Below are 26,477 nucleotides of genomic sequence, written 5' to 3' on the forward strand. Positions count from 1 at the left end.
GTCAGAAGAAAAAGGCAAATAAATTGAAAAAAATAAATAATGATCAATTGAAAAGTTGCTCAGAACGGGTCATTCTATAATAAGCTGCAAAAAAGCTATAAGGCAAGCGAAAATCGATAAGGAAAATGATACTACAGCAAGCTGTAAAGAGAATCCCAAATTAATTTTTAAAATATGTAAATAGTAAAAACAATTAAGCAGTAAGGGAGGGACCCTTGATATCAGAGTGGGGTCAGTTGGTTGATGAGAACAGAGAAAAAGCAGAGATACTGAATTCGTTTTCTTCTGTCTACACAAATGAGCAACCACTTAAAGGAAAACTATACCCCCCAAACAATGTAGGGGGGTATAGTTATTAAAAGATACTGAGTAAAACAGCTCATGTGTAAAACCCTGCTTCATGTAAATGAACCATTATCATAATAATATACTTTTTTAGTAGTATGTGCCATTGGGTAATCATAAATAGAAAATTGCCATTTTAAAAAATAAGGGCCGCCCCCTGAGATCGTAAGATTCACTGTGCACACATACAAACCACATGTAAGGTCACATGAGCCAATTAACAGACAGAGTTCTGCCTTTTGCTTCCTCACTTCTTCCTGTTACAGTTAGTGTTGTAGTATTTCTGGTCAGGTGATCTCTGAGGCAGCACAGATAGAGTCACGAAATGGTGGTTCAAGGCAAGAGATGTAAAAGGGCAATATTTATGTAAATATATATTCCAGTTTGGTAAGATTCTTTAATATGTCATTCAATTTGATATAAACTATCTGTTGCTTAAGTATTCATTTTGGGGGTATAGTTTTCCTTTAAAGACGGTTTTCATGCTAATAGTCCTAATTCTATTAATACAACGAATGCATGGTTCACACATGAGGAAATACCAAAAAAGATTAGAATATGTAAAGATAAATAAAGGTCCAGGGCCAGATGGTATTCATCTCAGGGTACTTAGCTCTGTGATTGCCAAACCTCTTTACTTAATTTTTCAGTATTCATTGAGGTCTGGCACAGTGCAGAGAGACTGGCGAATTGCTAATGTGGTGTCACTATTCAAAAAGGAATCCCGTTCTCAGACTCTCTAGTTCTTGCCTCACTTGTAATAAAAACCTTTGATTTTTTCATAAGTCCTGAGTGTGCGGACCCTCTCTTCTGGCTATATATATATATATATATATATATATATTTGTGTGTATGTATATGTCATGGCAGTTTAGGGTTATTTTTACAAAATACACAAAAAAAGTAACTTGAGGAAAAAAAAAAGTTTATTTTTGTTAAAGTAGCAAAATATATCAATCAGGTAATAGTCAAAAATTACAAATTATAAAGCAGAAATAGGATAAAAATAAAACACCTTTCAATGCAATATCTTAAAAGGTCCAAGACAATAGAACATAATGTAGATTAACATACATTTAGACTGAATGATAAGAACCCCCTTTTGCTTTCTGCGATTTGGGGAAAAACAAAACAAAACTTGACCACAAATACCAAGTTGTCGGTGATTTGGCTTGTCCCTCAGCTTTAGCCTAACACTCTCAGTCCCCTATTCATTTTAGCAGGGCATCTAATATATGTTGGTGACAGTTGGGACTTGGGTTTTCAGCGGTTGCTTTGAGATCTGAGAACAAAAATGTAGATATATTTGATTAAAATGGAGTCTATGGGAGACGGCCTTCCCGTAATTTGGAGCTTTCTGGATAACGTTTCTGGATATTCTCCCAGCATGCCTTGCCAGCCTTTAGCTGGAGTGGGCCTACAGTTGCCTACTCACCCCTTTAACAGCAGATATTAAATACTTATCCTGCATCACCAATTAGCAATATAAAAAACAAAACCTTTCAAGCAAGATATGTTTTCTATCTATCTAGATAATTGGTGGGCTATATAGGTTTGGAGTGTCCACAACACAGTTACAAATATATATACAGAATGGGACTTCTACTCCAATCCAATAGTCTATTGGATTGGAGTAGAAGTCCCATTCTGTATATATATATATATAGAATTTGCAATGTATTCAGATGATTGGGGCAGAACACAGTGGATTCCAAGCAGCCATGCTGTATAAATCTAAATGACTGCTAATGAGCCACACAACGTGTATCTAATATGGCTGCTGAAGTGGAATACGTCTAAATATCACTGCTGGAAACCACATCCCTTATCCTCATTCAGACTCAAAACCAGTGGCCCAGAAGCTCTTGTTGGAGACGTTGGTTCACTCACACACCTAGGGGGTTATTTATTAAAGTCCGAATGCCAAAAACGCAAAAAAAATCCAACGTTTTTCTTTTACTATAAAATCCACATTTTTAGTGGAAAAAAAACTTTCGAAATTTATTAAACCCCAAGGCTGCAAAAAGTCAGAATCCGACAATCCGGCATCTCAGACCTGCTGAGGTTGTATATAAATCAATGGGAGAGGTCCCTATCCTATTTGCAAGTTTATGGGGTCTGCGCTGAAATTAGCCCGAAAATCGGAAAAAGTCTGACTTTTCAAAAAAAAAAAATCGTACGATTCAGATTTTTGCTCAATTTTTTTTTCGTGTTTGTCCCCGATTTCAATAAAATCATGATTTTTTTTTTTTAATAATAAATAAGGTCCAATTCTAGTTTGGTTGGACTTTTTTTTTTATTAAAATAATAATAAATTCAGACTTTGATAAATAAGGCCCTAACAGTCATTCTGTACGAAGGAAAAAGGAACTTGAAGCTGCTGTTATCTTGTTGCTATGGGCCCTTCTGGCATGGATGGAGTTAAAGGGGTGTTTACCTTTTAGTATGTTCTAGAATGGCCCACTTTTCAATTGGTCTTCATTATTTATTTTTTATAGTTTTTGAATTATTTGTTACCTTTTTCTAACTCTTTCTAGTTTTCATATGGGGGGTCACTGACCCCATCTACAAATCAAATGCTCTGTAAGGCTACAGATTTATTTTTGTTGGTATTCTTTATTAGTCATTTTTCTAGTCAGGCTTCTTCTATCCATATCACAGTCACCTATTCAAATCAGTGCATGGTTGTTAGGGTAATTTGGACCCTAGCAACCAGATTGATGAAACTCAAATAACTAAAAAAAAAACACAAATAATAAAAAATGAAAACCAATTGCAAATTGTCTCAGAATATCACTCTTTACATCATATTAAAAGTCTTTAAAGAATCATCCCCTGGGACAAATTCCCTGCAAGGCCTCACGGTAGAGTCCTACAGCAGGTCGGTTACCCGCCGAATACCCACAAATTAGTCGGGTTTCAGCCAAAAGCCCCCGATTCCTTGGCCGTGCTGTCTGGGTGGGTAACCCGGTTGGGTATCCAATAAAGGTGCGTGCTTGATCCCTCCCATCCTCCCTTGTGTTTCTTCCAGTTTTTAAAAAAATTTTGTGAAGATTCAGTGCCGGTGTGACGTCACTTCCGGGCAATTGTAACGTCACTTCCGGTTTCGCATGTCCCCTGGTCGGAAGGTTAGTTGGCCTATTGCGATTTGGGTAGCGGGAACATGCGGGGCAAATTGTGGGTTTCAAAAAATGGACCCGCGCAGGTCTCTACCTCACGGTGGGGGGAAATACAGATAGGTATATAAATACATCATTGAGTATATACATCAGGTGAGATCTCTCTCTAAGAGACTAGAATATGTAAAGATAAATAAAGGTCCGGGGCCGGATGTTATTCATCCCAGGGTACTTTGCCAGCTTAGCTCTGTGATTGCCAAATCTCTTTACTTAATTTTCCAGGATTCAATGACTGGCACAGTGCTGAAAGACAGGTGAATTGTGTGGTGCCGCTATTCAAAAAAGGATCCCGTTCTCAGCCTCAAAACTATAGGCCGGTTAGTCTGACATAGGCTGGTGAGATGTCTGTACGTAGAGTATGGGATCTATTGCATATACCCAGGGCCCCCGTGTTGCATAGCTTATGTCTCTTTCTCAGCTTCTTAGCAAGGACAAACCTCTGCCTAGTGGGGATCATTCTGCAAACAGACCACGGTGCCACCTTCTTATAGTCCAACACTCCCTCCCTATATCATACTGACACATCTCTGCTGGACATACACACCCACTGGGGAAGACTTCTTGGTTAAAAATGGATAAACTGGACGACAGGTGTGCTCAGCTTTATTAAAAGACTATTAGATAAACAGGAACAGTATCTTCCCCCTTCCAACAAGGAGTATAAACTATAATGGCCGTCTGGCCTCCGTGGCAGTCCCTTGATATATCCATGTCTGTATCCAGGCATCTATGTAGGAATTCCATGTCAATTCCCATCTTTCCCCACCAGGGGGCTCACTGACACTTTGCTTGCCAACTCTTCCTTAATTCCTTTGGCCTGGAACAAAGCTCGGAGAGGGATGCTGTGATTTTTAACTCCTTCGGACACACAAACGCACAACGCTGGGCGGCGGGATGGAAGGAGACAGGATTCTTCTCGAAGACGTTAAGCTTAGTATTAAAAAGTGTAAAAAGTCCTCAACGAGAGCATAAATAAAAACCTGGTGATAATAAATAGTCACAATCCTTACAAAAGAACAGGTGGGGGCGTGGGGAGAGGGTAAAGTGCAATCCATCCGGCAATATTAAATCCGGATCTGATAGCCGACGTCATTCAGGGTGCTCAGTTCTGCTGGTTTCTTGTCCATCGGGGCCGGCCTGGGAAAGACAAGTGAATATGGGTCATTAGCTTGCACCTAAATATAAGTAAAGGGATACTGTCATGGGAAAAAATGTTTTTTTCAAAATACATTGGTTAATAGGGCTGCTCCAGCAGAATTCTGCACTAAAATCCATTTTTTCAAAAGAGCAAACTGATTTTTTTTAATTTAATCTTTATATCTGACATGGGGCTAGACATATTGTCAGTTTCCCAGGTGCCCCCAGTCACGTAACTTGTGCTCTGATAGACTTCAGTGACTCTTTAGGGCAGAGACACACGCTGCTATTTCAGGAGATTAGTCGCCCAGCGACAAATCGATTCTTCTTCGGACGACTAATCTCCCCAAACTGACTTCCCTCTGGCTAGAATGTAAATCGCCGGTGGCATGGCACTCAGAATGCTTCATTTTCTGAAGTTGCCTCACGAAGAAACTTTGGGCGACTTCGGAATGCCAAAGCGATCCGAGTGCCATCCCGCCTATCAGCAGAACAATGGGAAGGTAACCCAATAACAGCTCCCTGGTAGATCTAAGAACAGCACTCAATATAAAAATCCATGTCCCACTGTGACTCCTTCAGTTACATTGAGTAGGAGAAACAACAGCCTGCCAGAAAGCAGTTCCATCCTAAAGTGCTGGCTCTTTCTGAAAGCACATGACCAGGCAAAATAACCTGAGATGCACCTACACACCAATATTACAAAATATTACAACTAAAAAAATACACTTGTTGGGTTAGGAATAAAATTTTACATGGTAGAGTGAATTATTTGCAATTACTTGTAAACTGTTTAATTAAGAAATAAAAACGACACCATAAAAATCATGACAGAATCCCTTTAATATTTATGTACGGGGTGCAGTGTCTCAAATAAGAATACTGTACATAGTGTCCATATCAGAGCCTGTAGGGATTCGTCAAATTTAAAAGGCCCATTCACATTTTACAGCACTGCTGCCTGGGAAAGCCTGCTCCTCATTCAACATAAGAAAAGAAAGAGAATGCAGAGGACTTTGAGGACAACAAAAGCCACCACCTTTGTGGAGAGGGGTGACAGTTTGTAAGACACCCCCTTAATGACAACAGTCTCTAACTTTGAATTACGGACCAGTACTTCTGTCCTTTTCAAAAAAACTAGAATTGGGTGCTCAAAGCGATACACAGCAGTGATTTTTTTTTTACCTTCTGCCGCCCCCAACCAGCAATATCTGTTAACCACACAGAGCTCGGGGGGAAAATACAAATCCCCAGCAGGCTAGAGCACAAGTAAACCACTATTTAACCCCTATTGGAGAACTACACACAGCATCAGATTGGAGTGGTGGACTCCTCCACTCACCGGTGTTGCACCCACAACCCCACCCTGTGCACATACCGTGTTCTTTTCCATTTTTTTTGCGTCTGTAAGCGGGGGAGGTAAGGGCACTTACTATTGTGTCAGGTGGGGAGCAGCTCTGGGTCGGCGGAACCCACCAGGTTATTTCCCGGTGCCCCACCAGTCCAGTCTGACCCTAAAGGCACACCCACAAGTGCCTGGCAGGTGGGTTATTGGCGGAACTGCATTTAGGTTGTCGCCAAATGAGCGGATATCTCCCTGATATGCCCACATTGAAGTGGGTGATATTGGGCTAATCCGATCGTGGGCAATTGGGCCCATCGATCGGATCTTAATGCATCTGATACGGGCGGTCAGATCGCTGGGCCGCATACACGCACAGATGTGGCCGCAATCTGATGGGATTTTTTAACCTGCCCAACTTTTCAGCCAGATATCGAACGGATGGCCCCACGCACAGGCCAATAAGCTGCCGACTCAGTCTGTCGGCAGCTTTTATCGGCTCCTGTATGGGGGCCGTAACTCTCCGATGTCACATGATCTGCTGAGGACTATGGTGCTCATATACATCTGCCCGGTATGTAGGTTTCCTAGCGTAGCAGCCAATCATATTTATATTTAAATTTTATACAGGGGGTTTGCTGCTGAGTAGTTGCCATGGGTAACTGCAGTGGTGCAATTTAGCACCTATGTAAGCAAACTGCATTCCGCCTGGGACTGTGATATCTTGCACTGACACTAAAAGTGCAAGCAGCTTTGTTTGGGGACACAAAGGACAAACAAACCCTATGCAATGCAATCATGCGAGATTCTTTCACAGACAAACGTAATCTCAGCAGACTCTGACTCTGAGTCACAATACTGATCACTTGCAGTTCCACAGCGGCACCCAGGGCTCTGCTAATAACTGCAGAACAAGGTGCCTAATCCCACACTTCAGCCCAGAGCATGGCGGGCGGCAGCTGCAACGACACAGCTTTCTAAATACTCACTAAATGGGGCAGGAGCTGGCTTTGGAGAGGCTGAAAATACAAGCCCCCTCCTAACTGCTCCACTTACTGCTGGATATATTTATATTTAGAAAACCAAGGTTGGGTGCTGCTTGGCCACTGAGTAATACATAACAACAGGCTGGAATTAGTGGGAGAAATCATTAGGCTGCTCTGAATAACCAGGAGAACTTCCCCTTTAGTGCATGGGATAAGTGCAGCCGCTGATACTTTAATTATAGCCCATTAGTCTCACATTATAGCAGGATTATGTGACATGCGGAGCGGCAATAAGAGCATTCCGGGCTCAGACTTTATTGGAAGGTTTTATTAGCAAATAAAGGACTGGGAGGCTGTTATTGTGATGAATTCCACTGATTTCTATTTCTGGGCATTGTTACCGTATAATATACAAGAGCCATGTAAAATAAATCCTTATACTTAATTATGTCATTAATTATAGTGGGTGCCTCATGACATCACTAGCATGGCACTTTATTATTATAAGTTATTATAAGAAATAATGAATCCTCCCTACCTTAAATTATGGCAATATTACATGTTACCTCATAGTTCCTTTATATAATCACAGAACTCCTTACCTGAATAACAACCGCCTTGTGCCTTTATATGGTCACAGAACCCCTCAGTGACTTCTAATATCCTTATAATTTACAGTAGGGGGTACATTATCCCTTATAATACATGAGTGATACTCAGAGTTCCCTGTATAACCCAGCCTGCAGCCTTGTGCCTTTATGTGGTCACAGAACAGCAGTCATGTTCCAGAATTTTCGACGAGAACGGATGAGCTGAGCAAATCAGGGTTCAAACATTACTGGATGCCTTTCTACATTTCCTTTTCAAACACACAATACAAATGAGGAATAGAGGAACAGGCACTTTATATACTGCTCAGTAATAAATAACTACTAACCAGTGATTATATTTTGCGTCAGGCATAGGCAATGTATGTTGCTGCAGCTGCTGCACAACTTAAAGTACCAAGATGTATTTGCCAGCAGAGCATTATGTGTTAAGGTTCATATATAAAAGCCATTCATCTTACTCGGGGTTTGTTAGAGAAAGCCATTGCTGCATGTTTCTTCTGATGAGTGCAGTGCTCACCGGCATGTATTTCTGTGCTGGGATACTGCATTTGAGAAGCTGAAATGATCAGCAAACCCACATATGGTATCGGGCAAAACCACCTCCTGGACCTTTGGGAGTCTCTCACAATGCGAAACAGGGAGCCAATACCTTAATGCCTAAATACTGCAGTTATAATATGGCCCAGGGCACAAAATACAGAGGATGTACGGTATAAATGTGACTACTTACGATTTATCTCTCCGGCAGGTGCGTCTCTGAGGGCTGGGCCGTACCCTGGGGGGGGACACAGATTTGCCCCTTCGCTCTTTTACAGGTGACTGAGCACTCGACGACTTCAGGATCTGTGAAAGACAACAAAAAGGAGCAGATGAGGCCCCGCATCAGTTTAATCCAGGAAGGAGCCTCTTAGTAATGATCTACATCTACAGAGCAGAGCTGGACGTTCCTAGAACCTCTAAAGGCATCAAGCTGTATGCAACACTGGGGGTAGTGATGTGGTAGCGACCCTAACCCGCCCTGCTGCAGCCTGCGCCCGCACTTCCGGGGTCCTTTTATAGACCCGCGCTGCCTATGACATCACAATGACGTCAAAAAAGGGGCGGGGCAAGCAGACGCAAAACTATAAAACCAGAACCCGGTTGCTGGCATTTGAAGGTGGCAGGCTCAACCCGCACCCGCGAGGTCGACCCGAACCCACCCGAGCCACAGGTATCGGGTCAGTCCGCACATCACTAACTGGGGGTCATTTATCAACACTGGGCAAATTTAAAGTAACCGAGGGCGACCAATCAAATTGTTGCAATCACTACCTACAGCTGGCTTTAAAAAAACATTCAGTGATTGGTTGCTGGTTGAGTAACTGCCTATGGACAAATCAGCCCAGCGTTGATGCCTAATATTAATAATAATAATGTCTGTTCATGGAGGCGAAACGTCTCTACACTGGTGCCATTTATGTTTTATATTTATGTTTTATATCCTAGGTTTTAGTGTGTTTTATCCTGGAATAACCCCTTACAATTTTTTGTCCATAAATTTTACCAACTATGTCTCATCTTTATTAGCTGCTCATTGCTGTCCTGCCTTGTTGCCCATGACACAGCTGACCCCTATGGTTGCATCCATGGCAGCAGCCAATCGTTGTGGTTCTACTTTACTGATTTTTCTTTTTTTTTTTTTAGTTTTTATTCTAACACACTGAGGAGGCGGGGCAAAAACTAAAACCCACGTAAAGGGGCATTTTCATTTTAGTGGTGTTAGAGGTTTTTGAAACCACAAGTAAACTCACTTTCTGTAAAACTGCAAATTCCCTGTAATTTTTTAAAAGATCTGAATGTAAAAAGCTCAAAGGAAAAAAGCGCAGAAGAATTTGAATAAAAATATGAAAACCCTCTAAACATTCAAGTTTTTCAGACAATTACTAGTGAAAATGAGTCTTGAGTTGACTATAAATGGTCCAGTGGGATCAGCGCGGCTCCCACTGACTTCTATAGGACCTCGACTGCTTCTATTTGCAAATTTTTGTATGATTTTTACACGTAACCGATCTCGAATTTATAGAGAGAGAAATAAAAGAAAAAAGTAAATTTTTAGAGATTTGTGAAAAAAATTGAAATCCAAATGTTAGTAGATTGGCCGCATAGTATCTAATTAACTTATTTCTAGACATACGGAAGGTTTTTCTTCCTGCTATTAGGCAAATAGATCCCTAGTGACTCCTGCAACAAGGAACATCAGGCTTATTGGGCCCATAAACTATCCTGGGCATTCCAGAAAGTAAGAGTTATATCACTTAGCATGGTCATACACAGGGAAATATGATTGACCAAGCCATCCATTGTTGACCTGCCCAACCATATTGTCATGAGCTTTACTAAATGGTTATATCTGTTTTCACTTGAAGTTGTGCATTGAATACACAAGCAAGGTGAATACCTTCATCCTCATGTCTCTGGCATGTTTCTCCAGAACCTTCTTGATATCTGCCTTCATCATCTTTCCCATATTAATGACCAGGTACTTCCACTCAATAGGCTGGAAGGTGTGGGGGTCGTGGGGAACGTACAAGCCGATTTTAACTTTCTTCACAGTGTGCAAATACTTTTTGTAGGACTCTTCAAAGTCAAAGATGAGTTCGCTGAGAGTCCGAAAGGTCAGGGGCTTGTCCATCAGGTCGGATCTCCTGCTCATGCCCAGAGTTCCATAGTGTCCATTGCAGTGAATGCCAAGCACGACGTGGTGAAAAAAGCTCCCTGAGAACTGGGTTTTAAAGCTGATAGGAAATCTTTCCACCGACGGCTGTCCATTTGTCAGATATCTGCATAGGCCAAATTAAGGAGGTACAGTACAACAGTTGCTCTATCTAGAACAGTGGTCCCCAACCAGTGGCTCGCCGGCAACATGTTACTCACCAACCCCTTGAATGTTGCTCCCAGTGGCCTCAAAGCAGATGCTTGTTTTTGAATTCCTGGCTCGGAGGTAAGTTTTAGTTGCATAAAAACCTGGTTTATGGACAAACAGAGCCTCCTGTAGGCTGCCATTCCATATAGAGCTACCAATAGTCTATTTTTGGCATCCCCAGGAACTTTTTTCATGTTTGTGTTGCTCCCCAACTCTTTTTTCATTTAAATGTGTCTCACGGGTAAAAAAAAAGGTTGGGGACCACTTATCTAAAAACTGACATACAGATCCAGTTGAAACACCATTGCCATTTATGTGCCTGTCCAATATTACATCTCCAGACAATGAAATCAACATTTACATTGTAACATATGATATGGTATATTTTTGGTGCAGTATGATTACAGTCTTTGTTAGACACGTTTCCATAATAAACAAGTGCCTACCCATTTACATTCTATGGTTACCTGCTCCGTCTGAGTGCCTAACCATTATCTGCACCATCTGGCTGAAGGTTTAGGGTCTGAGCACCAGGTCCCCACTGGATTACTGGGAACACAAAATACATAAGGCTCAGCTGGACATGTTTCCATTCAGGCAAGTACAAGTATGATCCCTCTGGCTCAAGGTTTTGGGTTTGAGCACCAGGTCCCCAAATAGATTACTGCAAGCATGAAATGCAGAGGGCTTTGTTGGACATTCCTCTATAATAAATGAGTGGCTACCCATTATCTGCTCAAAGAAGAAATTTGCCAAACACAAAAGGCTAGTGTAGCGGGGAAATCCCCTGCACGTTTATTTAGTCATATGATGTAACGTTTCGGGGGAAGGGGCACGCCCCCGAAACGTTACATCATATGACTAAATAAAGTGCAGGGGATTTCTCTGCTACACTAGCCTTTTTTGTTTGTCAAATTTCTTCTTTGATACAATTGGGAGAGGTGCCGACCCCTCCAGCCAACACTAGGCAATTATCGACAGGAGAGAATCTAGGGGAAATAGGAAGTGTTTCGTACCCATCATCTGCTCTCACTGGTTTAGGGCTTAAGAACAAGGTCCCTACTGGATTAATGGAAGCATAAAACGCACAAGGCAGTGTTAGACATCTTTCCATAATAAATGAGTGCCTACCTATTTAAGTTTCTACAGGTATGTTCCCTCTAGCTCAAGGTTTGAGGCTTCAGCAAAAGGTCCCCGATGAAATACTTGGAGCAAAAATGCACAGGGCTCTGTTAGGTATTTTTACATAATAAATGAGCACCTACCCATTATCTGCTCTCACTGGCTGAAGGTTCAGGGTTTAAGCACCAGGTAACTGTGACCACAAAACGCATGAAGCCATGTTGGACACAATTTCATAACAAATTAACCCCTGCCCAAAAGTTCTTGTGGCTATCTGTAGTACCAGGTCCCTGCTGGATCACTAGTGAGCAAACTATGGATTGTTCCTCACAATTATGTTCTGTATATTCTGGTTATGCAGCCACAGTTTGTCCAATAGTTTCCTGATAGAACCACAGCAAATAGACAGTCAAACAGCACATTTCAGCACACACTATGGGATTCCTCCATAATCGAGTTGTACAATCCTTGCTTTTAAATAGGATGTTGTTTCTCTATTGTCGCCCACGTATTAAAGAGCAGTAACAACTGCAAAGGGCAAGCTTTGTTGTGCAGAAGAAAGGAGAGGAGCTGCTGTACAATGCAAATAAAGGCCCAGCCCTGGCAAACAGTAGCTCGAGGCCGGCAGCACACAAAGGCAGGAAGCCGGGAGGCTGGTGATGAGTTCACTGCAGGGAAGGTAAACTGGAAACAGGATCTAAACATGTAAAAAACAAGCAGCCGGTCTTCGTGTTTTCAATAAGAATAGAACTGAGCACATTTACCGACAATAGACCTGGCAGGTGGTGTTGCACTTATTAGGAGGATAAGCTTAAAGCAACAGTAACATCAATGAAAGTGTTTTCAAGTAATAAAAATATAATGCAGGGTTGCCCTGCACTGGTAAAACTGTGTGTTTGCTTCAGAAATACTACTATAGTTTATATAAACAAGCTGCTGTGTAGCCATGGGGGCAGCCATTCAAGCACAGGATACACAGTAGATAACAGATAAGTACTACTATAGTTTATATAAACAAGCTGCTGTGTAGCCATGGGGACAGCCATTCAAGCACAGGATACACAGTAGATAACAGATAAGTACTACTATAGTTTATATAAACAAGCTGCTGTGTAGCCATGGGGCAGCCATTCAAGCACAGGATACACAGTAGATAACAGATAAGTACTACTATAGTTTATATAAACAAGCTGCTGTGTAGCCATGGGGGCAGCCATTCAAGCACAGGATACACAGTAAATAACAGATAAGTACTACTATAGTTTATATAAACAAGCTGCTGTGTAGCCATGGGGGCAGTCATTCAAGCACAGGATACACAGTAGATAACAGATAAGTACTACTATAGTTTATATAAACAAGCTGCTGTGTAGCCATGAGGGCAGTAATTCAAGCACAGGATACACAGTAGATAACAGATAAGTACTACTATAGTTTATATAAACAAGCTGCTGTGTAGCATTGGGGCAGCCATGTAAACGAGAAATGCTCAGGTTACACAGCAGATAAACTCTGTAGAACATAATGGTGTTATCTGTTATCCACTATTTAACCTGTGCCAAATAGCCTTTTTTAAATTTCCACCATGGCTACACATCAGCTTGTTTCTTTAAACTATAGTAGTGTTTCTGAAGCAAATACATCAGTTTTACCAGTGCTGGGCAACAGAACGTTATATTTTCATTACTATAAAACACTTTTATTTTTTGGTGTTACTGTTCCTTTAAAGGGGCACAGTACAATTAAAAAAATCCATTGTAGAATTGTGCTTTGTATAGGGGAATGCCTAGGGTGAAATAGATTTATGGTATTTCTGTTTACAGGCTATGAAGCTGTTCCTGCTGAATTGTGCTTAGTACACGTGACTACCAAGGTTCAGCATAGTTCAGTAGGCTACGGGGGTCGCATTTGCAGGCTTGACTATAAAATTGTACTACCAGCCTAACTCCAATATATTATAAAGGGTTAAAGCTTGCTGGGGGGCTGCATGAGTAGTAGCTCCTCACTGATGTTAAAATTGAGCTGGGCAATGGGAGCCCTAAAATATTTTGCTGTCAGGGCAAGTAAGTACTATGAATCTGTAGGAACCTGTACAAAGGTGGGCAGTATTGGCAGGGCCGCCATCAGGGGGGGACAGGGGGGACAAGCGTACCGGGCCCGGGCATGAAGGGGGGCCCGGCAGCGCTGCATTTTTTTGAAGATCCGGGCCCCCCTTACGAGCGCCCGAGCCGTACGTCTTGCCTCTTCAGTGCCGAATGCGGAAGTGCCGAAAAGCCGAAGCCGATGCGACGAAAAGACCCGAAGTCACGGAAAAAGCCGAAGTCACGAAGTCACGAAGCGCCGAAAAGACCCGAAGTCACGAAAACAGCCGAAGCCGAAGTCCTGAAGCAGCGCAAAGACCCGAAGTCACGAAAACAGCCGAAGCCGAAGTCCTGAAGCGGTGAAAAGACCCGAAGTCACGAAAAGAGGCGAAGTTGAAGTACTGAAGCCATGAGTTCAATTCTACTGAACACCAGTTTGTGGTTTTTTTTTTTTTAATCCCCTGGCCACCAATGTATTATTTTAATATTCTATAGGCCCCTGCCACCAATCTTTTTTTTAAAACTTTTGTTTTTGGGGCCCCAATTTTTTTTTTAACTCGTAAGGGGCCCCTTGCCACCATTGTTTTTTTTTGGGTTTTTTTTTTAAAAAAAAAATTAATTTTCTTTTTGGTGGCCCCAAATTTTTTTAACTTGTAAGGGAGCCCCTGCCACCAGTTTTTTTTTTTTTCAAAAAAAAATTTTTTTTTTTTAAATTTTTTTTGGGGCCCCAATTTGTTTTTAACTTGTAAGGGGGCCCCTGCCACCATTTTTTTTTTTTCAAAAAAAATTTTTTTTCTCCAAATTTTTTTTTTGGGGCCCCAATTTGTTTTTAACTTATAAGGGGGCCCCTGCCGCCAATGTTTTTTTTTTTTTCAAAAAAAATTAATTTTTTTTCAAATTTTTTTTTGGGGCCCCAATTTGTTTTTAACTTATAAGGGGGCCCCTGCCGCCAATGTTTTTTTTTTTTTCAAAAAAAAATTAATTTTTTTTCAAATTTTTTTTTTGGGGCCCCAATTTGTTTTTAACTTAGAAGGGGGCCCCTGCCACCAATGTTTGTTTATTTTTTAGTTTTTTTTACATTTTTTTTTGTTGGGGCCCCAAGTTTTTTTTAACAGGGGGCCCCTGCCACCAATGTTTTTAAAAAAAAAAAAATGTTAATTTTTTTTTTTTGGGGCCCCAATTTTTTTTATAAGGGGGCCCTGACCATCAATAGCTTTTTACAACTTGTGTGGGGGGGGTTACTGTTTTAGCGCTGATGTCTGTGTGGTCTTTTAACTGCGATGTGGGCGGGATATGGGGCGGAGCTTGGGCGTCAGTGTGGGCGGGGCCCAGGGGGCCCCAAAAATTTTGTTGTACGGGGCCCCGTGATTTCTAATGGCGGCCCTGAGTATTGGGGTACAGTCCTGGAATGCACAGGCAAATCTGCAGGGTCAGGGAGCCACCTCTAAATACAGCTGTGCCTACAGTATAAAGCAGGGATCCCCAACCAGTAGCTGTTACTCTCCAACCCCTTGGATGTTGCTCCCAGTGGCCTCAAAACAGGGGTTTATTTTTGAAGTCCAGGCTTGGAGGCAAGTTTTGGTTGTATAAAAACCAGGTGCACTGCCAAACAGAGCCTCAATGTAGGTCAACAATCCACATAGGGGCTACTAAATGGCCAATCACAGCCCTTATTTGGCGCCCCAAGACCATTTTTCATGTTAGTGTTGCTCCCCAACTCCTTTTACTTCGGAATGTTGCTCACGGGTTCAAAAGTTTGGGGATCCCTGGTATAAAGGGTTTGTAAGTCGTGTGGCAGTTGTGGCTTCTGAGATCAGTCCGATGCACAAATGCCTAATAAATACCCTGTTACCTGCCAGAGACATGCTGTAATGCTAAGTGACCTGATTAAAATGACATCTCGTTAATCCACTCATCTCTCCCCCTATATATTCTGCTCCCTGGCAAATGCTAAGCCCAGCTGTGGGCACACTCACTGCCAGCCTGGTGCCAAGGGAAGCAGAGATCCCTCAAAACGCACAGGGAAAATACTATTAAAGGAGAAGTGCATAGCAATGGCCTGCTTGGGGAGATACTGGGGAAATGCTTTTAAAGGGGAAGTGCCCAGGAATGTGCTGGGGTAACACAATTATAGCTATCAGGAACATGACACTCGGAAATTAAAAGGGAAGCACTCGGAAAAAAGAACAGCTCAGGAATGTATTGGCATAATCCTAAAAAGGGGCAAGCACTCAGAAATTAAGTGTCCTGGAATATTTTTTAAAGGGGAAATTCTCAGGAAGGTTCTATGGTAATATAATTAAGAGGAAGCAGTCGGGGACACTGTGCTCACCACCAATGCACTGGGATAATGTTATTAAAGGGGAAGCTCTCAGGATGCCCTGGGATTATACTGATAGGAAGTGCTCAGGAATGTTCTGTATAGAGACGCAATGGGACAATACTGTCTAAAATGAAGATTTCAGGAACGTGCTGCTTGATGCTTTGGGATAATACTATTATTATCCTAAACTATTGTTATACTATTGCCATTAAAGGGCATGTTTACACCCACGTGCCGCCTCTTCCATAGTGTGTGCATCTACAACAAGGTGCATTGTGGGTCAGAACTTTTAAACACCTCTCAACGTTTGAAAAACCAAAAGAGGGACAAATACTTGTGCAGGGTGGCGAAATATTTCTGGCCACGCCCATTTTATGGCCACACCTCCCCAACTACCATGTCTATTTTACTACGTTTTGGCAGGTTATGAAAGTTTGAACACATTACTGGGAGTTTAAGTGCAATGTTTTTTGCTAATGAAAGTGAAATTGCCCTTTAAAGGAGACATATAGGATAAATGAAAAACCCCTAATTTTGTAGGCAATTATGAGTAATATCTGGTGTTGCTTTTACATGGTGCTAAAAATTAATATTATCTTTAAAAAATCTCCCTATAGATGTTCACTGGTCCCTGTTTCAAATGAGAGGTGGGCGTGTCTCCTGCCAGAAGCACAGTAGGAGGGGGCAGCGGCTTCAGTTCCCTATCAGGTCCTGCTAGCTGCTGATTGGTTTCTGTCCTGTAGTGCAGTGAGCTGAGAGCCACTGGTTCCCCTGCACAGCCTGGGAATTCAGGGAGCAGGAAGTGGAAGAGAAAGGAGGGATTATTAGGGGTTTTGCAGAAATATTCAATAAATCAGCCTGAAACACTACTTTTTAAGCACAATTCTTCTATATCTAAATGAGTATGACGCACTGGTACATTCTTATTTTTTTACACAAAATGTCTCCTTTAAGCTGCTAGTCTCAGTTCTCCCGAGAGACCTGCTTATCTTAAATAGTTACAATTGTTTCTTTGCTTATCTTAAATTGTTACAAAAGTATCCAAGTGCAGCTGCTGAGTGTTCCTGGGCTCTCTGCCAAAAAGGCTCTTATTTGAATTAAGTTTCAGAAACTTTGTATCATTTTCTGGCGTCAGTGCAAGTGATCAAAGAGAAACCCAGGACTGCAAGCTGAGCTGCCAAAATCGGAACTGTCCTGTAGAAAACAGACAGTGGGAAGTATGCAATTAGGATCAGTCCTCTTGTCTAATCCCTTAAAATATAAGGATTCACTAAACCAGCACAAATACGGACCAGAGCAGCATCTTCTCTGTAGGGAAAATAGGGAAAGCAGTCGCAATTTGATCCTTAGTTTGTTCTATTTATGCAATAAAGCCCTATAAGCCCAATACACATGCACTGGGGCCTCATTAAAGCACAGCTTATATATATAGATTCATTCCTGCTGGAGCTTATAGTGCACATTTATATTCACAAAACCTTTACACACTGTGCATAGAAACAGGGCGCTTCCATACTGCTTGCACAAGTAACTGATAAACACTGCATTCTCAAGGCATTAACAAGACCCTTCCCAGGGAGCGATTCCTATCTGCCGCTCCAAACTGGCAGCAGTTTCCTGGGATGTTCAGGGCGACCCCAAATAACCGGTGAGATAATGTAAAGTCCTGCCAATGACTAGAATGCCAATAAAATGCTGCGGCCGCCTGTCCTCCCTTCTTTTCCAGCTGACTGTTGCATTATGGAATTCTTCCCTAATTAGTTCCAGAACCAAAACCCAACCTCGTGGTCTCTCTAGTAAGCACAGTCTCTCAGTTCATTGTCACGTCTCCCTTTCTCGGGTGCCCCCTGATCACTTTGCAGCTATTAGTGAAATTCGGCACAGAGGTGCAAAGAGCTTATATGTGTATATATTTATTTTCAGTTGATTTACAACACATTGTGTCCAGCTCTGAATCAGCCAAGAATCCTTTTAAACTCCCCAAACACAGCCAAGAGAGTCTGACACGCAGACACGCCAAGAGCCCAAAATAGGTTTACAGGTTTAAAGGGGAAGTACACCTTTTTATGCAGAAAGTATCAGGGGATTGCTTATTGTGCATGAATCCTTCTCTCTGCTTATACATGAGAATGGGAGCTGCCATACTGTTTGTATGTGAGCTCGGATATTTCGACAACTGCACCCACAATGGTCATAGAGCTGCTAGGTTCTTAGCCAATAAAAGTTATATGGCATATTACTTTATGTATGTATTTATGGAGAAACTGCAGTATTCCAGCAATTAAGGCCATGTTTGTGCATCTCCATGCATAAGACTACAGCTTAAAGGGTGGTTCACCTTTAGTTTAAGGTCACACAGGGAGATTCAGGGAGATTTAGTCGCCTGGCGACTAATCGCCTATTCTTCTTGGCAACAATCTCCCCGAACTGCTTTCCCCTTCCTTCCCGCTGGCTATAATGAAAAATCGCCAGCGGGATGGCACTCGCGGCGCTTGGTTTTCCGAAGTCGCCCGAAGTTTGGCAACTTTGGGCGACTTTGGAAAACAAAGCGCAACGAGTGCCAGCGGGAAGGCAGGGGAAAGCAGTTCGGGGAGATTGTTGCCCTAAAGAAGAGGCGATTAGTCGCCAGGTGAATAAATCTCCCCGAATCTCCCTGTGTGACCTGACCCTTACGGTAACTTTTAGTATGTTATAGAATGGCCAATTCTATGCAACGTTTCAATTGGTTTTCATTACTGATTTTTTATAGTTATTTGCCTTTTTCTTCTGACTCTTTGCAGCTTTCAAATGGGCGTCGCTGACCCTTCTAAAAAAAAAACAAATGCTCTGTAAGGCTACACATTAATTGTTATTGCTACTTTTTATTACAGATCTTTCTATTCCGGCCTCTCCTTTACACATTCCAGTCTCTTATTCAACTCAGTGCATGGTTGCTAGGGGAATTGGGATCCTAGCTACCAATTGCTTAAAATGCAAATTGAATAAAAAGCCAAATAACTCAAAAACCTTAAATAATAAAAACCAACTGCAAATTGCAAATTGTCTCAGAATATCACTCTTACAACCACCCCTTTAAAGGCCATGTATACTAGTCTATGCAAGTGAAATTCTACAGCTCTCAAGCTTAGCACTGAAACTGCAATCTGGTTGCTAGGGCATCATTACTGTAGCAACCTATGGACAATTTACAAATAGCAGAAGAACAATTATTATTTAAGTTAACTTTTAGGGGGTTATTTATTAAAATCCGAATGCCAAAAACTCCAAAAATTAGAGGTTTCTTTTACTATAAAAGCCACATTTTTAGTGGAAAAAAAACCTAGATTTTTTTGAGATTTAGTATACCCAGAGGATGGAAAAAGACTGAATCCAAAAATCCACCATATAAATCAACGGGAGAGGTCCCTATCCTATTTGGAAGTTTCTTTGGTTTGCGCTGGAATTAGCAAAAAATCTGACTATTTCTGACTTTTGGGAAAAAGCCTGAAAAAAATCATACAATTCGAGATTTGTTGAGTTTGTCGCTGATCAGATCTTGATAAATAACCCCCTTAATATGTTATAGAATGGCCACTACTAAGCAGCTTTTCAGTTGGTCTTCATGATTAATTTTTTATAGTTTTTTAATTATTTTCTTTCTTCTTCTGACTCTTTCCAGCTTTCAAATGGGAGTCACTGAGCCCTTCTAAGACAAATGCTCTGTAAGGCTACAAATGTATTTTAATTGCCACTTTATGTTGCTCATCTTTGTATTGAGGATTCTCCTATTCATATTCCAGTCTCTTATTCAAATCAATGCACGGTTACTAGGGGGATTTGGACTCTAGCAACCAGATGGCTGAAATTGCAAACCCACGCAGCCTTCCTGCCTTCAAGGTGCCCTTGAGTGAGATGTAGGTATCCATATATATTAATAATATATGTAATTTTAAAAATGATTTTTCCTTTATATAAACAAAACCCTTATTTTTAAGCAACTGCCATGTCGAGCAGAGAATGAAAGGATACATTCCCAGGATCACGGCTTCCAGGCATTTGATGGGCAAAGACTCTCTGGTCATTTCTTTCGCTGTCTCCATTAACCTGGAGGAAAGAAACAATTATACACTTAAAATGACACGGGTTTCCCAGTGGAGGCGGAACATGTTGCAGCAAGAGGTCAACCAATTGCAAAGAGAATGGAACAGCCCCTGGATATTTCCCCCATAAGAAAAACCTTTGTGCATCTGCAACTGTCAGCTGCCTTTCTGCCGTGTCTACAGTCACAAGAATTCCATTTCTGTTGGGACTTCCCCGGCCTATCAGGACAGACTACAGCTGCGAGCGCAGCCGGGACAGACCCCCCATTATCCTGAGATGTCAATGTGTCAATGATACATTTGTTCTAGCTCAGGGTATATTAAAGTGATGAGCCGTGGGGGCCAATCAGCTGCTTTTAATGCCCCCATTGGCCGAGTTTAATTCACCAGCATGTGAAGGACATATTGTAAGGGTATTGGGAGAAATATCTTCCATTATGAGAAAGGGAAGCATGAACGGCAAACCTATTTGTGCTGGTAGCTTCTATATTAAAGGAGAAGTAAACCCAAATATGACATTTTACATATCAAAATTAAATATAAATATAAGAAAGTGTTCAATATACATGAATTACACATTTTGAATGATTATATAGTAATTTTGTAAATACATATATTCTGCATGTATTGCCGATCTAACGATATCAGTGGGAGACCAGACACCAGCTTTTGTCGGACATAACTTTCGTACGATTGCTGTCAGCGGCAGAACATTGTCTGATCTGTTCTTTTACTTCTTTATTTGATCTGAATGGTTAGTGGCAGGTCTGGAGATGGCACAGAACGATCGTTGTCCGATATGAGGGTAAATTTACACGTATATAGCCAGCTTTACAGTTAGGAGCAGATTTATCAAAGGTTGAGATGAATTTTCGAATGAAAAAAAATTCGAATTTCGAGCTATTTTTTGTGTAATTTGACTAGGCTATAGTCCAAATTCAATTTGAAAAAAATACAAAAATTCAAATATCGAAATTTATCTTGTACTGTCTCTTTAAAAATTCGACCTCAACCATTCGCCATCTAAAACCTGTCGAATTGCTGTTTTGGCCTATGGGGGACATCCTAGAAAGTATCTGAAGTCAATTGGTGGACTTTGAAACATCAACGTTTTTTTTTGGGAAACATTTCAAATCTAATTTGATCGAATGCGCTATTCCTTCGATTCGAATTTGGCCGAATACGAACCTATTTGATTGAAAACAGACCTATTGGACCAATAAAAAACTTCAACTAAATTTCGGTTGGTCTTTATGAATTCAAAGTTTTTTCAATTCGACCCTTGATAAATATGCCCCTTAAGAGTTGTAGTATTTCTGGTCAGGTGATCTCTGAGACAGCACACAGACCATCATGAAATAGTGGTTCAAGGCATGAGATGTAAAAGGGCAATATTTACTTAAATATATAGACCAGTTTGTTAAGATTCTTTAATATTCACTTCATTTGATATAAACTATCTGTTGCTTCAGATTTTTCATTTTGGGGGTATAGTTTTCCTTTAAAGGAACAGTTCCAGATTTGACACCCAGCACTAATCCCACATCTGGATGCACCTTGAGTTTAGAAGAAGTCCTAGCTGGGAGTTTCCTTTATTCTGGGAGTCACCTGCACATTGACAATTCCGTTCTTACCCGCTTAGAGGCCTCGTCTTCCTAATTTCGAAGAACTGCGTCCCTGTGTGGTTGTATCTGTTTTTCTGACATTAAGGTGAGATAGAACATTCCATAAAGAGGCTCTGTATGAGGGGGGTTAGAGCATTATCTTTTATGGTGTAAGAATCAGGAGGAGCTGCTCCCCCATTATCTCATCCCCACTGGGTCTCCCCCTCCCATTGTAACATTCGCAAAGCATCGGGACGCACTGACGAGCCAATTTTTAATAAGGGGTGTTAAATTCACAGGGTTACAGCTGTTGACCTATGACAGCTGGAGAGGGGGGGTGAGGGTGAGGATGAGGAGGAGCAGATGCTTCTAGAAACATCTTGTCCGTAGAATGTAACAGTCGTACTGGGACAGAGAAACCACATTGGCCAGTTTATTCCAGTTATGAAACAAGGTGGACAAGTGTATTGTTACAGCGTAAGCCTTAAAGAGGCGGCTCCTTATGATCAAGGGCGTTGCAGATACACTATCCATTCTACTCTCCAGTGATATCTCTCATCCAGCTGTTTTAATGGGCTTCCTTATGAGTCTCTTGTTAGTTAAAAAAAATGAGGCCATCGCTTACATCATGTGTTAGGGGCAGAGCTGTCTTTTGCTTAAGGGCCAGACTACAATTGTGCTTATTATACAGTGAAACGTTTGCTCAGTATAAGAACTGCAAGGCTCACAGCCTGTTTGTTGGTGCCACAGACCAGCAATAATACCCAATGGGAGTAAGGTTATAACCCGGGGCAACATTTGCTGTTGGGCTGCAGCCAACCAGCAGGTTGCTTTTACTGGTCACCTGTTTGAAAACAAAAATATTATTGGATGCTATGGGTTACGACTAGGGATGCACCGAATCCAGAATTCGGCCAGGATTCTGCCTTTTTCAGCAGGATTCGGATTCAGCCGAATCCTTCTGCCCGGTCGAGCTGAATCCTAATTTGCATATGCAAATTAGGTGCGGGAGAGAAATTGGGTGACTTTTTGTCACAAAACAAGGAAGTAAAAAATGTTTTACTCTTCCCACCCGGTTCAGCATTCGGCTGAATCTTTTCGCATTCGGCTGAATCCAAAGTAGTGGATTCGGTGCATCCCTAGTTACTAACTGGGCAAACTTCGTGCTTCTTATTACATCACCTTGAATAGTTTTGGGGTGTAAGCCCTCCCACTGGATGATTGTTTCCTCCATACATACCATTAATCTACTCTATCCCGTTAAGGTATTATTAGCCTAGTACAGTTAGAATCGATGGCTTGTTGCTATGGGTTACTAGACCTAGGCGTGTATTTACCCATTACTGTCAGTGGGGATTGCTGGGCAAATGGAACTTCCGGTACAGCTGACCAAAATACCTGTCTGCCTTTTGGAAATGATCTTTCATTTGCTTTACTATCCTCCATATGTTGTTGTTGTTGTTGCACTACAACTCCCTCCAGCCTTTGGCAGTTGGTGGGATGCAGGGAATTAATTTGCTAGGAAGCAAATTGTGCTGATTCCCAGAATCCAGAATATAATACATAAAACATAGGGCCAGTGTCACATGCTGATGTGACTTTTCCAAGACGAGAGGCAGCAACTTTAGTGGTACGGATGGGATCATGTGAGTGCTGAGGATGCAAGTGAGTGCAAGCCATGCGGAACAGCTGTCAGTTCGGATTCTGCTATATCTCTCCGCGTTTGTGTGATGTGCTAGACAACTGCTGCGTCAGATGCAATCTCATACAGAAATGATGTGCCCGCTGGGCTTGGCACCGCTACAGAAGAAATCATTACAAGGAGAAGTCTCATGGCAGCTGATATTTTCTGTATTTAAAGGGGAAACTCACCCTGATCAGGGAATATGGAAAGGGTTGGCTGGAATGTAAAAAAAAGGGGGAAACTATGTTAACCCTGTACATGCATAATGCAAGGGGGAACTCGGCTGGATAAAGAAAGGATACTGCAGCAGTTTCATGTAGCGTTGCACTACCTGAAGCCAATCCGGGATCGACATGGAAGCCTTGTAGGTTGGCACCGCTGGAATGGAAGGCTGAAAAGAAAGGATAAAAAATAGCACATTAGTATTGCACTGTCAATTGAGCCATGTGCTATTCCAAAAGGGTCCTAGGCAAGGCCCCCATAGGCTGCTGGTAGGATAATATGAGTATTTTGGCCGCTGCTATTTTATTCCAGATACCGATACCAGTCACTATACTCCATGTACAATTAACCTAATGCTCTCATTCACTGGTTCATTAAAGGAACATAACACCAAAAAATTAAAGTGTTTTAAAGGTATGGCAATATATAATGTAATGTAACCCTGCAGTAGTACAACTGGTTTGTTTGCTTCAAAACTCTACTATAGTTTATATAAACAAGCTGCTATGTAGCCATGGGGGCAGCCATTCAAGCACAGGATACACAGTAGATAACAGATAAGTACTACTATAGTTTATATAAACAAGCTGCTGTGTAGCCATGAGGGCAGCCATTCAAGCACAGGATACACAGTAGATAACAGATAAGTACTACTATAATTTATATAAACAAGCTGCTATGTAGCCATGGGGGCAGCCATTCAAGCACAGGATACACATAAAAGGTGAACAAGATGCCCAAAACCACCCCAATGCCAGTCGCTGTGTATAATGGAAATTGCGCAGCCCCCCCCCCACGCTGAGGCCGAACAAATGCGCCGTAGCCCTAAAATAAATGAAGATTCTGTTGGCAGGGAAATCTCAGTTCCTCTCCCTGTGTTCCAGGCACCAGGCTTAGACTGCAAGCTCCATGGGTCAGGGATTCAGTGTGCCTGATAGACAGGGTATAAACTCAGCACTGTGTATATTTAGTAGGACTGTGCAAGGATAAATATGTCGGAACGCCAAGCTTCCTGGAGGTTCATCCGAGCGCAGCTGAGTAGCGAGTGATAATTACACCTCGTATAATTTTAGCCTTTGCCATTTCACATCCAGCAAATGTTTATATGGGGTGGGGGCAAATAAAATCAGAAGTATGGAGCGCCCAGCGCCTGACACATTTCCTTATAATCCCGGATTTGTTGAGAATTTCCAGCTCCGACGATGATGGAATTACTTACATGTTGCATCAGTGTCTCCTTATAGGGAGTCATAAAACATCATAAAGACTGAACAGGTGAATATTAAAGGGCCCCCGACACACTTACATTTTCCTGCATAATTGTGCCTAGTACAGGGGAATACTGTCCCTCTGCTTACACTGCTCTACCGTATCTCTGTATCACCTCCCATATAACATCATAGGCTGTTCCTGCTGGATCCAGTTTCATACATGAGAATACCTATACTGCCATTGATTTATAGTATCTCTCTGAACAGGCTATGAGCAAACCTAGGAGGTCTCCTCCTCTATAAACAATACTGTATGAATATCTGCAACACAGCGAGTAGGAATGGGGAGGGATGATTGAATGTTTTTGTTCTAACAAATCTTATTTTCCCACCCTTAGAAGATCTGTTCTAGGGAAAAGCATTGAGACATAACCTTTTAATTAGCAGTCTCATCGATCAGCGATGCCAGACACTGTGCACAAAGATGTAAATTAATAATTGGAAATATTAGTTGTGATCTGCAGAGCAATGGTTCCTTTCCATAGACTATTATCCCACTGTTACTATAGGCACCATCTCTCGCTACTATACCTGCTATCCCACAGTCACACTCCCTTCCCAGAGACTATTATCCACTTTTACTATAGGCACCATCTCTCCCTACTATACCTGCTATCCCACAGTCACACTCCCTTCCCAGAGACTATTATCCACTTTTACTATAGGCACCATCTCTCCCTACTATACCTGCTATCCCACAGTCACACTCCCTTCCCAGAGACTATTATCCACTGTTACTATTGACACCATCTCTCCCTACTATACCTGCTATCCCACAGTCACACTCCCTTCCCAGAGACTATTATCCCACTGTTACTATAGGCACCATCTCTCCCTACTATACCTGCTATCCCACAGTCACACTCCCTTCCCAGAGACTATTATCCCACTGTTACTATAGGCACCACCTCTCCCTACTATACCTGCTATCCCACAGTCACACTCCCTTCCCAGAGACTATTATCCACTGTTACTATAGACACCATCTCTCCCTACTATACCTGCTATCCCACAGTCACACTCCCTTCCCAGAGACTATTATCCCATGGTTACTATAGGCACCATCTCTCCCTACTATACCTGCTATCCCACAGTCACACTCCCTTCCCAGAGACTATTATCCCACTGTTACTATAGACACCATCTCTCCCTACTATACCTGCTATCCCACAGTCACACTCCCTTCCCAGAGACTATTATCCCATTACTGCTATAGACACCATCTCTCCCTACTATACCGCCAATCAAAAACATTTAAATGTTAAATTAACCAAACTAGACTGATTTCCTTAAAAGTACAAGTTAGTGTCTTTTATTAGAAAAATCACAAGTGAAGGAAGCACAAGTGTCATATTCAAAGTGTTTGAAGCCATTATTGTTGTTGGCACTTGGTTAGTGAGCAACGGGCAGATATATATCTTGTACATGATTAGCAGTGAATGAATTAGCAGTGTAGTACTGGTGTTAACATACATATATTAAGCATATTGAGCTGTTTCTCCCTGGGTTCCTTTGTGACTGGTCCCAGTGATGTGAATAAGACTGGATCACACCTTGGGCTGATAGAAACCAGGTGATAAGAAAATTTT

At 41.8% G+C, this 26,477-nt stretch overlaps 1 protein-coding gene across 2 annotated transcripts in view; it reads right to left on the reverse strand.

Annotated features, from left to right (window-relative positions):
• Nucleotides 1-4,111: 4,111 nt before the first annotated feature.
• vash2.S (vasohibin 2 S homeolog) overlaps nucleotides 4,112-26,477 on the reverse strand; it is a 36,737-nt gene continuing 14,371 nt past the window's right edge. For both annotated transcript variants that reach the window (XM_018264997.2, XM_018264998.2), the window contains exons 3-8: nucleotides 23,698-23,786; nucleotides 21,742-21,798; nucleotides 20,037-20,111; nucleotides 10,038-10,419; nucleotides 8,331-8,443; nucleotides 4,112-4,661 (exon numbers count right to left, since the gene is read on the reverse strand). In XM_018264997.2, the coding sequence (XP_018120486.1) occupies nucleotides 4,589-4,661; nucleotides 8,331-8,443; nucleotides 10,038-10,419; nucleotides 20,037-20,111; nucleotides 21,742-21,798; nucleotides 23,698-23,786 (789 nt within the window). In that variant the 3' untranslated portion in view covers nucleotides 4,112-4,588. The remainder of the gene's footprint in view (nucleotides 4,662-8,330; nucleotides 8,444-10,037; nucleotides 10,420-20,036; nucleotides 20,112-21,741; nucleotides 21,799-23,697; nucleotides 23,787-26,477) is intronic.

The sequence above is a fragment of the Xenopus laevis genome, chromosome 5S (assembly GCF_017654675.1).
Source record: "Xenopus laevis strain J_2021 chromosome 5S, Xenopus_laevis_v10.1, whole genome shotgun sequence".
Taxonomy (NCBI): Eukaryota; Metazoa; Chordata; class Amphibia; order Anura; family Pipidae; genus Xenopus; species Xenopus laevis.